Here is a 12671-nt window from a genome sequence, read left to right on the forward strand (position 1 = left end):
CTGTACAACACTCCAAATTTACTAAAAACTATCGCACAGCACAGATCCAATTGGTGGGATTTTATGGTATGTAAATTATACCCTGATAAAACTATCGAAACACAAAGGAGTCCCTCCTCAACCTTGCATGTGTGTACCGGGTGTATGGTCACACAACCTGTAGCTTTCATTCTGAAGGATGCTGATACCACCTGAGGACTGATCCCTGAAATGTCTGGCATCCAGAGAGTGGCTTAGGAAGGTTGCATATGGCTTGATGCTGATTCAAGAGAGAAGTCTGCACATCCAGGACAAGAAGTTGCAATTCTTTTTTTTTATAAATTCTTTTTTTTTAATTTTTTTTATTTATTTATGATAGTCACAGAGAGAGAGAGAGAGGCAGAGACACAGGCAGAGGGAGAAGCAGGCTCCATGCATCGGGAGCCCGATGTGGGATTCGATCCCAGGTCTCCAGGATCGCGCCCTGGGCCAAAGGCAGGCGCCAAACCGCTGCGCCACCCAGGGATCCCAGAAGTTGCAATTCTATCAAATTCATTGCCTGTGGTCTCTGACTTGTTTTAGATTTGACTGCTAATTAAGGTATGTCAATAAATTTGTAATGTGTAAGCTATGCATTTGACATCATCTGGTGGGTTAGATTGTAGGGGAGCAGTGAATCCTTGTGCACCTCAAACTTCTCAATGGGTTCCATCATTCACCCAAAAAGAACCTAAGCATTTTGTATGACAAAATTGGCTTAGGCCAGTTGGTAACAGAAACTGAAGTGATGTTTATTTTCTTTACTAGCTGATTCCTTTGAATATCGTTTTGGAAATATTTTACTACACAATTTGAAATTATTTCATTGACAGACACTGTCTTATGCACAAATTTTCAGGGATGTCTGAGCACCTAAATGAGGCATATCTTAATTCAGTCAATTATAATATTGAAAAAGAAACCAACAAAGTTGGAAACCACTAAAGACACAGGAGATGTTATACTCATATTTCTAAGGAGAATAGGCCATTCTTTCATTCAGTAATAAGTGATTTTTATCAAACAAAAATCCATCTGTGACATAAATTCTGTATGCCTTTGTTCTGTTCCTGAGAAGAGGAGGATGGCTTAGCTCAGAATGCCCGGAGGAGAACAGCTGTTCTTCCACTTAAACAAAGTCCTCCAACCACAGGCAGGTAGGGTTCTTTAAAAAAACAAAAAACAAAAAACAAAAAACAAAAAACAAAAAAACAACCTCTATTATAAAAATATAACTACAAGAGCTAGTTAACTAATGCCAACAAATCTTCTGAAGTCACATTCTTTAAAAGGAAGCCCCATGCAGTAGAAATGTAGTGGTGAATCAGAGTTCTCTGTTTATGGTGATGTTATTCTAAAGTAACAAGTAGAGTCATAATGGTGTTGAGACCTTTGGAAACAAGAATCTCTCCCAGATCAGAACTGAGGAACACATGAAGTGGGATTCTTTGGATATTCCTCATGCTCATTTGACAACGAGCACTGGAGGTGCAAAATCCACTGGTCACCAGTGTGTGGAACATTCTAGAAAGTTAAGTACCTGTTGACTGTGTGTGTTCATTGCTGCCTTGAGATACTTGGAAGTTAGTGGCTCCAAATCTAGGAACAAGATTTTGTTAAATATAATCAAGTTTTAAATTTGTATTGAATGATCACCATCAGCCATTATCTTAACTATAAAAATGTAATCCGGTCCTTCTTTGTACTGAATGAGTAGATGGGGGGAAAAAAAAACGGTTAATCTCTTCAAGTTATTCAGCAAGCTCCTGATTATCAGATTCTGTGGCTCTTCTCTCTCCATATTTGGATGCTAACTGTGAGCACGAAAAGCATCTGGACTTCTCATTTCTGCCACTAGGTCATCCCTGATCATGTGTTCTGGTTTAGAATGTGAGCTAAGGTCCTGGTCCCCAAAATGTTGGTCTACCCTCTACCTTTGCTTAATTATCTGAATTCCTCCTCATTACCCCTCCTTGACTTCTGTCACCCAGCCTTCTTGAGCTGGTATCCTGTCCTTTCCCGGCTACCATGCCCCAGGACATTAGCACTCTGTTTAGCGATTTCCCTAATCCCAACTACTTGTCTGTCTGATCCCTAAATGATGCCCACTGGTCTCCTTCCTACTCCTGTTGCCTGTCTGCACTGGGACTTCCATTCATTCACCCAGCTAGTATTTACAGGATTGACACTAAATGCCAGGCACTGTGCTGGCCATTAGAAATCAGAACAATACCTCCTGCCCTCAAGGGGAGACAGCGAGTCAACAGTTACAAAATGATGTGCTGCGCAGGTATATAAACAAATTGCCATGGCAAAAAGCAAGTGGAAAGCCTGAATTATGGGGCAGAGCAGAGTAGGTCAGAGTGCCACAGGCGACAGAAATGACTTACCATGGACAGTGTGTTCAGTGTGCGAGCCACCACATCGCACTGTGGGAACCAGAGATCTCAGAATGGCCAAAATAGGCTTGGCAGTGGGAGAAGAAGCTATGGAGAGGTCTGAGCACAGAGGGCCCTGGAAGTCCTGCTCCCAGAGAATGAGAAGCCATTCAACAGGAGTGGAGTGATATGGTCAACTTCACAGCTTTCTGAGCTCTTATTTGCCACATCAGACTTCAACTCAGCACCTGCAGCTGGGCTGACCCTTCCAGCAGAGTTTGCCCTCCCCTCACCTTCCCCCCTTACCCCCCATCTCTAAAGATGTGCCCAGGTCCAGACTCTGGTTCTGGCATTCTGGGGTTAATTCCTTTCCAAGGGCAATTCCTTTCCAAGTACCTGTGCTGGGAGCTGGTCTACAAGGTCAATACAGGGGGTGTGTTTGATACACGGTATATGTGGTATATGTGTGGAGGGAGTGTTGTGTATGTGGTAGTGGTAGGAGGTGCTAGGGATGTAAAAGGAAGAATGGTTCTTTTCTTTTGGGGTGGAGCTAGAAGGGAAACAATAAGCCAAACACTGGGAGAAAAAAAAAAAAAAAAAACTTCTGAAGGAAGGCAGGAAAAGCAAGGGCATAATGGATCATCAATCAAAGACAAGATCGGAGGATAGGAGAAGTAGGTGTGTAAGGACAGCTAGACTTTGTAGTCACTCGACCTGAGAAGGTGAAGATTGGATCCGGAGAGAAGGAGGCAGTCCAGATAAACCCAGAGAAAAAGATACTCGTGGCTTGTCCATTTAAAGAGGTTGGGAGGGAGGGACACGACACCAGATAATGTCTACATATGGGATGGATTACTAAATTTTGGTGAATTATTTAAAGAATGAAAAAATAATCCTATCAATCAACTACTCAAACCTGCAAGGACCGAATCGTGTCCCCAGACAGGAGGGACTCTGAACGTCATATTTGATCAGGAGGGGTTTAATGAAAGAAGGGCCTTTATGCGGGACAAAGTCAGCAAAGGGCTCCTGTAACCAGAATCACAGCAATTAGTAAATATCAGCTGAGGACTCACCAGTGACAAACACCTGCCAGGGGGCCCCTGGGACACCAGGAGGAACCATCTCTGTCCAAGAAACGTCAGTGACACAGGCTTTGAGTGCAGGGAGCCCTGGCAACTTTGAGGTGCTTAGTATCACCCCTGCTTCCCAGAGGAGTGGGAATCGCATGCAACAGACAGGAGGCGAGCAGGGAGGGTGCTTGGGTCTGAGCGCTGGGTATCCGCACAGGGCATTAGCCTCCAGGAGGTAGCAGGCTCGGTGGGGTCAGTGGCCCAGATCTGCCCCCAGGTAAGGGCTGTTACCAGGTACTGCTTCCTTTCCCAAGCCTGCCTTACTGTGTAATCTCATTCACTGGCACAGCAAAGTTCATAATGTTAACCTAGTGGCTCCCAACCCTGGCTGCACAGTGGAATCACACAGGGAGTACTTATACAAAATTTTTTTAAAGATTTATTTATTTATTTGAGAGAGAGAGAGAGAGAGAGCAAGCACGCAGAGGGGTGAAGACAGAGGGAGAAGGAGAGAAAAACCCAAGCAGATTCTGTGCCCAGTGTGGAGTCCAAAGAGGAGCTTGGTCCCAGGACCCTGAGATCATGACCTCTACTCCAGGAAGATACTTTTTTTTTTTTTTTTAATTTATGATAGTCACAGAGAGAGAAGGAGAGAGAGGCAGAGACACAGGCAGAGGGAGAAGCAGGCTCCATGCACCGGGAGCCCGATGTGGGATTCGATCCCAGGTCTCCAGGATCACGCCCTGGGCCAAAGGCAGGCGCCAAACCACTGCACCACCCAGGGATCCCCAGGAAGATACTATTTTAAAATGGCAACTCCCTTTAAGAAAAGCAATATAAGCTTCCAAAGGCATTTCACATGTTAGTGAATCTCTCAAAAGCCCTCCACCCCACAATTCTAGAACAAAATTTTCCCTGAATCCAGGAGTGCAGTTATAAAGAGTTGGGAAAAGTAGACTGTACAAAAACAAAATCAGTGTGTGGGTGAAGGAGGTCAAAAGGTACAAACTTTCATCTATAAATAAATCCTGGGGAGGTAACATGCAGCACGGTGATCACAGTTAATAATACAGTATTGCATATTTGAAAGTTGCTGGGGGATCCCTGAGTGGCTCAGCGGTTTCGCACCTGCCTTTGGCCCAGGGCACGATCCTGGAGTCCGGGATCGAGTCCCGCGTTGGGCTCCCGGCATGGAGCCTGCTTCTCCCTCTCCTCTGCCTGTGTCTCTGCCTCGCTCTCTCTCTCTCTCTCTCGAATAAATAAATAAAATTTTAAAAAAAGAAAGAAAGTTGCTAAAAGAGTAAATCTTAAAAGTTCTTATCACAGGAAAAAAATTGGTAACTACATATAGGAATGGATGTTAATTAACTTCACTTAATGGTGATCATTTTGCAACATATACAAATATCGAATGATTACGTTGTACACCTGAAACTAATATAATGTAATATGTCAATTACACCTTCATTGAAAAAAAAAAAAAAAGCCAGAATTAGAATAAAGAGGCGGGAAGGTTGGACAGGGGAATTCTGAGGGTGAGGAAAGAGTGCTGGCATAGGGCACCATAGGGCACAATAATAGGAACAGAAGGCAAGCTGAGTGGCAGAGAGAGTTGTGGAAATAACTAAACTAGAAACCCGAAAGAGTCGGCTTGAAGACCAACTGGAAAGTTGTGCCTTTCAAGTCCTTGTGCCTCTGGATACCAAAATGGGAATAAGGTTTTTTGAAACACAGATTCCAGATCCCACATTGCCCGGCAAATGCTAGTCCCCTGGTGTGAAATGAAATATAGGGAGCCAGGGGAGCTCCTGGCCAGAAGAGAGTCAGGACTCAGGGCTGGGTTGGTGATCCAGGGGCTGCGGAAGGGTTTTCTGGTTGTTAAGGCTACCCTGCCTGTGGAGCATCTGTGGATGGTGCCACCCTCCCTCTGCCAACATCTGAGGTCTGAGCACAAGAACCCTGGAGCCTCAAGTTATCTGTGTATTGAAAGAAATGCTGGGAGCTAAGGATTTGATCTTTGCAGGAAAAAAAAAAAAATAATCCTTCTTTTTGACCTCCCCTTACAGAATTCTAGGCAAGCCATCCAAGAGAGGGCCAGAGAATTTCCTGAGGTCCTGGTGGGAAGTTAAGGAGCAAGGGAACAAAACGGAGGAAATGCTTCAGGAAATGGGGAAGGAACGAGGGCATTTTCTAAACATACTCATTGATCTGACTTTGACATTCCCAGCAACAGTGCAGGAGGTTCTCTGGCACAAGAATTTGAGTCACACTGCCTGCTAGGCCAACAGATCAGACTTCAAAGAAACTTCAGGAATGAAGAGATGGAAACTTCAAATAGTAAATTCAGAAAAGAAAAAAAAAAAAAAAGCATGCACAGGAGCTGAAGCCAGGATCTTATGTATTTCCACTCACCACGGTTTCTGGATGAACACTCTGAGATAAATGCTTACCTAGGCAAGAATGCCATCCCTCAGGCTGATTTGGATTCTCACTGCCTCCATTGTCTGTCTCCTGCCCCCAAGCAAGACACAGAATCCTTGGGAACTAGTTAACCCAAAGAAAGCTCTCCTGATCCAGCCTTGAAATCGCAAAGCCTCAAGTGGGGGGATTCTGTGATGTGAAATGGTTACTCTGGGCACTGACGGTCACCCTCAGCATCAAGGACATGGAAATGCAGTGAACCCAGCTGTCCCCGTGGTGCTTTGGGGCCGAAACAGCTCCCTGGCTGGCTTGTTCCAACAGAACCCAAGTTCATGACCTTAACTCAATTACTTCTTATAAAGGATTTTTTTTTCTCCTCATTAATTTTGAAATGCTTTTATTTATTTACTCACTTGTCCATGGAGACATAATAGTATTTAGAAAATACAGCAAGAAAAGGATTATCTGTAAGCATATAAATAAGCTATAGACATCTTCTTAGCAGACTATAATATCTCTTGTTTGTCAAACATTTCTGAGGAATGTAACTAAAAACATCATCTAAGGTCTAAGATGGAGAGTTCTCCCTGGTGTCTCCAGCTAATTTTTGTATTCAAAGTGCAGACTTCATTCACTGGGAATTTTCTTTTTTAATTAATTTTTTTCTGTGTCTGCCACAGGTGTTCCAGTAGCAAATCATACTTAGTTGGTAAAATAAATAACACACTATCCTAAACTTCTAAAAGAATTATTCTCCAACTTGACTCCAACTTGGTATCATAAATCTCCTAAAATATATTTTCAAAAAAGTATTTACTGCATAAGGAATAGCTTGTTAATGCATGGTAAGCAACACTGCCAGAATGAGAACAGTGTCATGAAATCAATCGGTCGCCTAGTTTTTAAATTCCATAAGATCTAGGAAACACTGTTGTGTATCAAAGACCATGTTAGAAGGGACAAGTTGAAGGTGACAGGTTTACAAGTCTGTACCATCATTAAATGATGTACTAATACCCTGCAACAGAGCCACTGAAGTATTAGAATGGGGAGGGGGCAGTGGAGAGAGGAAGATTGTTTGATGTTTTGTCAGGAAATAACTGGGACCTCCCTTAGACAGAAGAAGTAGGTTCCATAAAGCAGCTTGCTTTTAAGAGTTACATCTACGGGAGGATAAACAAGAAGCCAAAAGTCGTGGTTGCCTCAAAAGAAGGTGACAAAAGTCAAGATTTAACCTTTTCCTATATTTGAATTTTGTACCATGGGCATGGATTATCTATAAAAAGTTTTTCGAAGTTATTTGATTCATAAGCAAAAATATTAATTTCAATTTGGCTCAACAAAGATGGGTGGCTATTAACTGCTGGGAACGTTGCAAAGCAATGATCCTGCAGATATGAATAAAACAGTCTCTGCTCTCAAGACATGCAAGTCAGTTGAGCAAGAGAGATTGGCCAGCCATTTGTTTATGCCACCAAGATAAGGAGATAAGCACAACAGCATTAAGTGGAGAGACCCGCTGGGAGTTTAGGGAAGAGCACCTAATAAGTACTTTGGCATCCAGGGGACTGGGAAGGTTTTCCAGGGCATTAGAACCTAAACAGCAAGCACTTCACAGCCAGCATGCAAGGAAATACTGGTTGCCTATGAGTAGATACAAGTGTGCCTAAAATAATGTCCCTCAGCTCTGGGACAACAGGCTAGCCAGAGTCCCAGCCTCCTTGGTTTAGCCCCAGTTTGATGCACATTGCTGTTATTTTGTGTATACATGTGAAAAAGTAAGGGATGGGAGTGGCACCAGTCTGAGCTTGTATGATGGTGTTTCTAGAAAAATCAGAGGTGGTAGTGCTGAGAAGGGAGAAGAGGCAGGAGGAGGGGGGTCTGGTGAGAGAACCAAAACAATATTTCATGGGAAAAACAAACAATTCCTGAGCCCTGTCAGCAGTGGGGACAAAACAATGGAGACAGATTGCATTGATTTGCAGGAGGTAAAATCAACAAGTCTTAATGACCAAATGAATATGGGCAATGAAAGAGGGAAGGGTGCCCGGGATGGTGAGCGCACATGACAGGCATAACATAACGGTCATGGCCACAGATCCTATGCCTGTGACACTATGACATGCCCAACACCATGCCAAATATTGGCACCATGCCAAATATTGGCATGTGTTTTTTAATCACATGAATCCTACTCGTTTTATAGACAGGAAGACTGGCATTCAGAGCTGTTAAGGTGGTAACTAATGTTATCGCTCATCAGAGGGACAAGTCTGGTATTTAAGCCCAAGACTATTTAATTCCAAGTCCAGACTCCAAATTTTGAAACAACTATGCATCCCAGAGAATACAGCTGGGAAGAGGGCCTCCCTCATAATTCTGTATAAAATAGTAACAGTGATGCCCTCCGATCTATTTTGAGGGCTAACACTGTTCTAGACGCTGTTCTAACACTTTTCTTGCATTGTTTCATTTTATCATTAACAGCCTCTCCAGGGAGGCCCTGTTATTATTCCCATTTTGCAGATGGTGAAACCAAAGCAGAGGAAAGCTAAGTAACTTGCCCAATTTCCCCCAGCTAGTAAGACCAGAGAATAAAACATCTAAAGCTTAAAGATCTTGTCACCACCCCCCCCAAAGTTACTGTAGATGATAATGAATATCCATAGGACTTTTTGAATGAATTATTATAAAATGGTAGGAGGTTTCAAGGATGATTTCTTTGAAATAAGTGGGTATATAAACATCTTATGATACTTATACAGCAGTGCAATTCTAAGAGTGGCACAAGACATTACAAACAATATGTACATTTACTTCATATCTTTGTGGCATTTAAATTCTTTATGACGTTATATTAACTACAGTGGTAGGCTTTGTATTTAATGTCTGGAAAAGAGGAAGGGGAAAGGAGTGGGCCAAAGCCTAGGATATGCAGAAGGTGGGCAGTGTTTTTATTACACATATTCTTGTTTCTAACTGCTAAGATCAGTATTTTTTCTGCCCTTACTTGGGCAATACAGCTACAGAAGAGAAAAATATGCCTTTGAAACCCCTTGAGGCATACATACTTTACTGTGGAGTATATATACATCCTAAATTTGAATACTATGCGATTTTGAAAATGAAGTAAATGTTCTTCTATTCATACATTTTTTCTTTATACTCAGAACTATTTACTTTTTTTTTAAAAAAAAGGACGATTTAAAAGAGAAAAGGTGATGAGCCAACCTATGAAACAATTATAATTCTATGTAATTGCTTAGTCGTGGACTTAAAACACTATTTTAAGAAACACACCACCTCTTATTCTAGACCTAGGAATAACTCATTTTAAACAGGTTACATTTCAAGGTCAGTGAACCACTGGGTCCTATACTGTGAGTCCTAAGGGAATCCAGAGAGACACAGATCTTATCGAGAACTGCTAATAATCTGAGTGCTATTAGATAATGATCATTTTCCAAAATGCAGGCACCAGAGAGCCAACTCAGCAGTGCTATAGGTCGGGATGCTTTCATTACGACCACATTATACCATTTCACTCATTATTTACGCTATATATGTAGAGCACAGATTATTTTTTAAAATGAAAACTCCCTCAAAGGTGCTCGCTAGGAAGCAGGGTGTTGGTTGACCGGGTGGGGAAGGCAGTGTTAAAGACTCAAAGGCTCCCGCGGTGGGTGGCTTTCCACAGCATCTTAAGCAGGAAAGCCCCATGTGGTCCCACTTTCTCCAAACACCATTCATAACGTCCCACGCCAAGTGCTCAGCTCCTAGGGGCAAGAAAAACATTCGGGGCATCTCCTCCATCTGGGACTTTCAATTTCTTAGAACAATAAGTCTGGGCCAAGTTGCTCTCTCCCCACCCTTTGGGAAACTGGGACTCGTGCACTTCGAGCGGCCGGAGAGAAAGGAGCTGTGCTCTCAGCGCCAGAGCCTCCCCTCCCTCCCTCCCTCCCTCCCTCCGGCTCCTTTCTGGAAGGCCCAGCTCCTAAACCCCCCTGCACCCCAGCCCCGCTCCCAGCCCAGCCCGCGCGGAGCAGGCGCCGGGGTTCAAAGCTGCGTGGCCAGCTCCGCTCGAGTGCGCTCATCACGGATGCCTGAATGAATGAGAGCGACACGTCCCTGCAGAGTTCACAACTCTGCACAATGCCCAAGCACACATTTTTCCCACGAGAGTATTTCGCATTCCTCCTCCCTACTTTTGACCTGGTTTCCCCCCCCCCCCCACCGTGGGTTTTTTTTTTTTTTTTTAAATGAAATGTGTGTTTGTGGGAATGTGCCCGTGGTCATATGTGACGCACATTACGATGCATCCAACAAATAGTGTGACCGCCTAGCCAACTAGGAGCGACGCTGGCGGGACCTCGCCGAGTCTCCACTCTGTCCAGCGAGGAATGGAGAGGTCCGCGGAACGGGGCCCAGGCATTGGTAGAAGCCTTGGAAGTTTGCTTGGGGTTTCGGTTCTGCCCACACCTTGCCAAGGCAACCACTGCACCGGTGCAGCGAGGGAGCGCGCAAAGTCCTCCCTCGGCCGCGGGGTCCCTGGGCCCGGGGCGCCCGCGCTCTAAGCCTGGCTTGGCCGCTCCGGGGGCTGCACAAAGAGCGCAGTTTCGGAAGGAGGCGCATCGGTGGCCGGGACCGACCAGAACCGGGCTCCCGCCAGCGCCGCCAGGGCCGCGCTTCTCAGCGGGGTCTGTCCCCACTCGCCCACCCCGGCCGCCAGGCGCCCCCCAAGCCGCCTTTCCCCGCCGCGCACCGGCCGCTCTCCACCGCGGGACAATGAGGGCGGCTCGGGGGTCGCCTTTCCCATTCATCGCCCGCCGCAGCCGGGGCTGCGAGCTGGGGACCCGCGGGGTCGCAACCCCCTCCCGCGCCCCTCCCCGCACGCTCGCCGCAGCTGCGCTCCTGATCGCGAGAAGCCAGAAGCCCCAAATAAACAAACAAAACACCCAAACCGAGTGGAAGCCCCCGCCCCTCCCCCGAGGAGTTTCGAGCCCCGGGTCGGAGGAGCGGGCCGCGTCCGTCTCGGGGGGCGCCCCCGCCCTCTGCGGCCCGGCCCGGCCCGGGAGACGCCCCCCAGGCCCGCGGAGCCCCACGTGCGCGACCCCGGGTCCCCCGCAAGAGGCGGCACAGCCGCGCGCTTTTGTCCCGCAGCCGCCGCCGCCCGCGGGGACCGGGGACGGGGACGGGGACGGGGACGGGGACGGGGCTCACCTCTCTGCTGGCACCGTGCGGCGGCCCAGAGCAGCGAGGCCAGGAGCGCGACCCCCGCGCCGCCGCAGCCACCGCGCATCGCGCCGCCGCCGCTCGGGGGGACTCCGGGAGGAACCGCACGGCCACCGCGGGGCTCTCGGCGGAGCGCGGCCCGCCCCGGCGCCCCGCCCGGCCTCCCGCCCGCAGGCCCCTCGGACACCCCCGCCCCGCCCCGCCCCGCCCCGCCCCGCCGACCCCTCCCCCACCGGCCCCTCGCTCGGCCCCGGCGACCCGCGGGGACCCGCCGCCCCAGCTGGCCGCCCGCCCCGCGCGGTGCTCGGAGAGCCCTGGCTGGGGGGGGGGGGGGGGTGCCCGGGCCGGGCCAGGGGGATGGGCGGACGGAGCGGCCGGGAGGAGAAGAAAATGCGCTGGAGGCGGCGCGGGCGCCAGGATTCCGAGAAAGCGGAGACAGCAGCGTTGGTCCTGCTGACCCCTGCGGCCCCACCGCGGCTCCGCGCCCCGGCCGGGCTGGGGGTGGGGGGGGCCGAGGACGCCCCGCTGCCTGCACCCGCCCCGCGCCCCCCGCGCCCGGCCGCCGCGCGCCCTCGAACCGGCCCGGGCGCCCCTGCCCCTCCGCTCCTCCTCCTCCCGGCCGCCAGCCTCCCCGCCCGGCGCCGCACTCGGGGCTGAGCCAGCCTCCCCCTTGGCTGTGAGCGGAGGATTCCGTAAAGATTCGCTTCTGAAAATGAGTTGCAGCTTGTTTCTCACTTTGTCTGAGGAAGGCAAGAAGGGTCACTTGGCCTTCACTATTCGCTTACCCTTGCGGCTGGAGGAAGAGCCCTCACCTTAGCTATGGGAGTTAGTCTTAACGTGAGCGTTCGACTGCTTTGTTCTTTTTCAACTACGTCGGGTCCCCCTTAAAGAATTTAATTTCCTCTGATTTTTTTTTCTATTAAAAGTATTCACAACATTTCTCAGATCTCATTTTCTCACACTGTAAACACGTGAGATACCAAAAACGACTTAGCACCCTCCCACGTTCTCATTTTGGTTTTCGTGGGCTTTGGTTTTGTTTTTTTGTGGGTTTTTTTTTTTTTTTTTTTGCCTGATAGGGAGATAATTTTATCTCACTGTGTCAATCAATTTGACAACTCTAGCAGTTCCAGTTTTTCTAAAGATACTTCCTTAAACACTTAATAAAATAGTATTATGTGAGCAATTCTTTTTTTTTTTTTTTAATTGTAGAAGTAAAGAACAAAAAGGTAGAATTGGGGGTCTTTAAAAAATATCTGTTGTGGGCTCCCTGGCTGGCTCAGTTGGTAAAGCATGTGACTCTTGATCTTGAGGTTGTGAGTTTGATTCCCATGTCCAATATGGAAATTACTTAAAAAAAATTTTTTTATAAAGGATACAATGTGGCTGAGTGAAAAAAGTGTTCATCACAGTGTCAAATTTAAAATACAGTTGTTTTTAACTATTAGAATATTTAAGTATTAAAATATTAAGCATCAAATAACTGAGTCAGTAAATCTAATACCTAATCAAGTGTTAAACCTTTAAATATTAAAATACAGAATTATAA

General features: G+C 47.1%; 1 protein-coding gene across 1 annotated transcript in view; it reads right to left on the reverse strand.

The window, feature by feature from the left end:
* The window catches only part of LAMA1 (laminin subunit alpha 1), a 155526-nt gene extending 144284 nt beyond the window's left edge, over positions 1–11242 (reverse strand). Inside the window, exon 1 of the mRNA XM_025429490.3 lies at positions 11111–11242. Coding sequence (XP_025285275.1) covers positions 11111–11189 — 79 coding nt within the window. The 5' untranslated portion in view covers positions 11190–11242. The remainder of the gene's footprint in view (positions 1–11110) is intronic.
* Positions 11243–12671: the final 1429 nt, after the last annotated feature.

This window comes from Canis lupus, chromosome 7 (assembly GCF_003254725.2).
Source record: "Canis lupus dingo isolate Sandy chromosome 7, ASM325472v2, whole genome shotgun sequence".
NCBI lineage: Eukaryota > Metazoa > Chordata > Mammalia > Carnivora > Canidae > Canis > Canis lupus.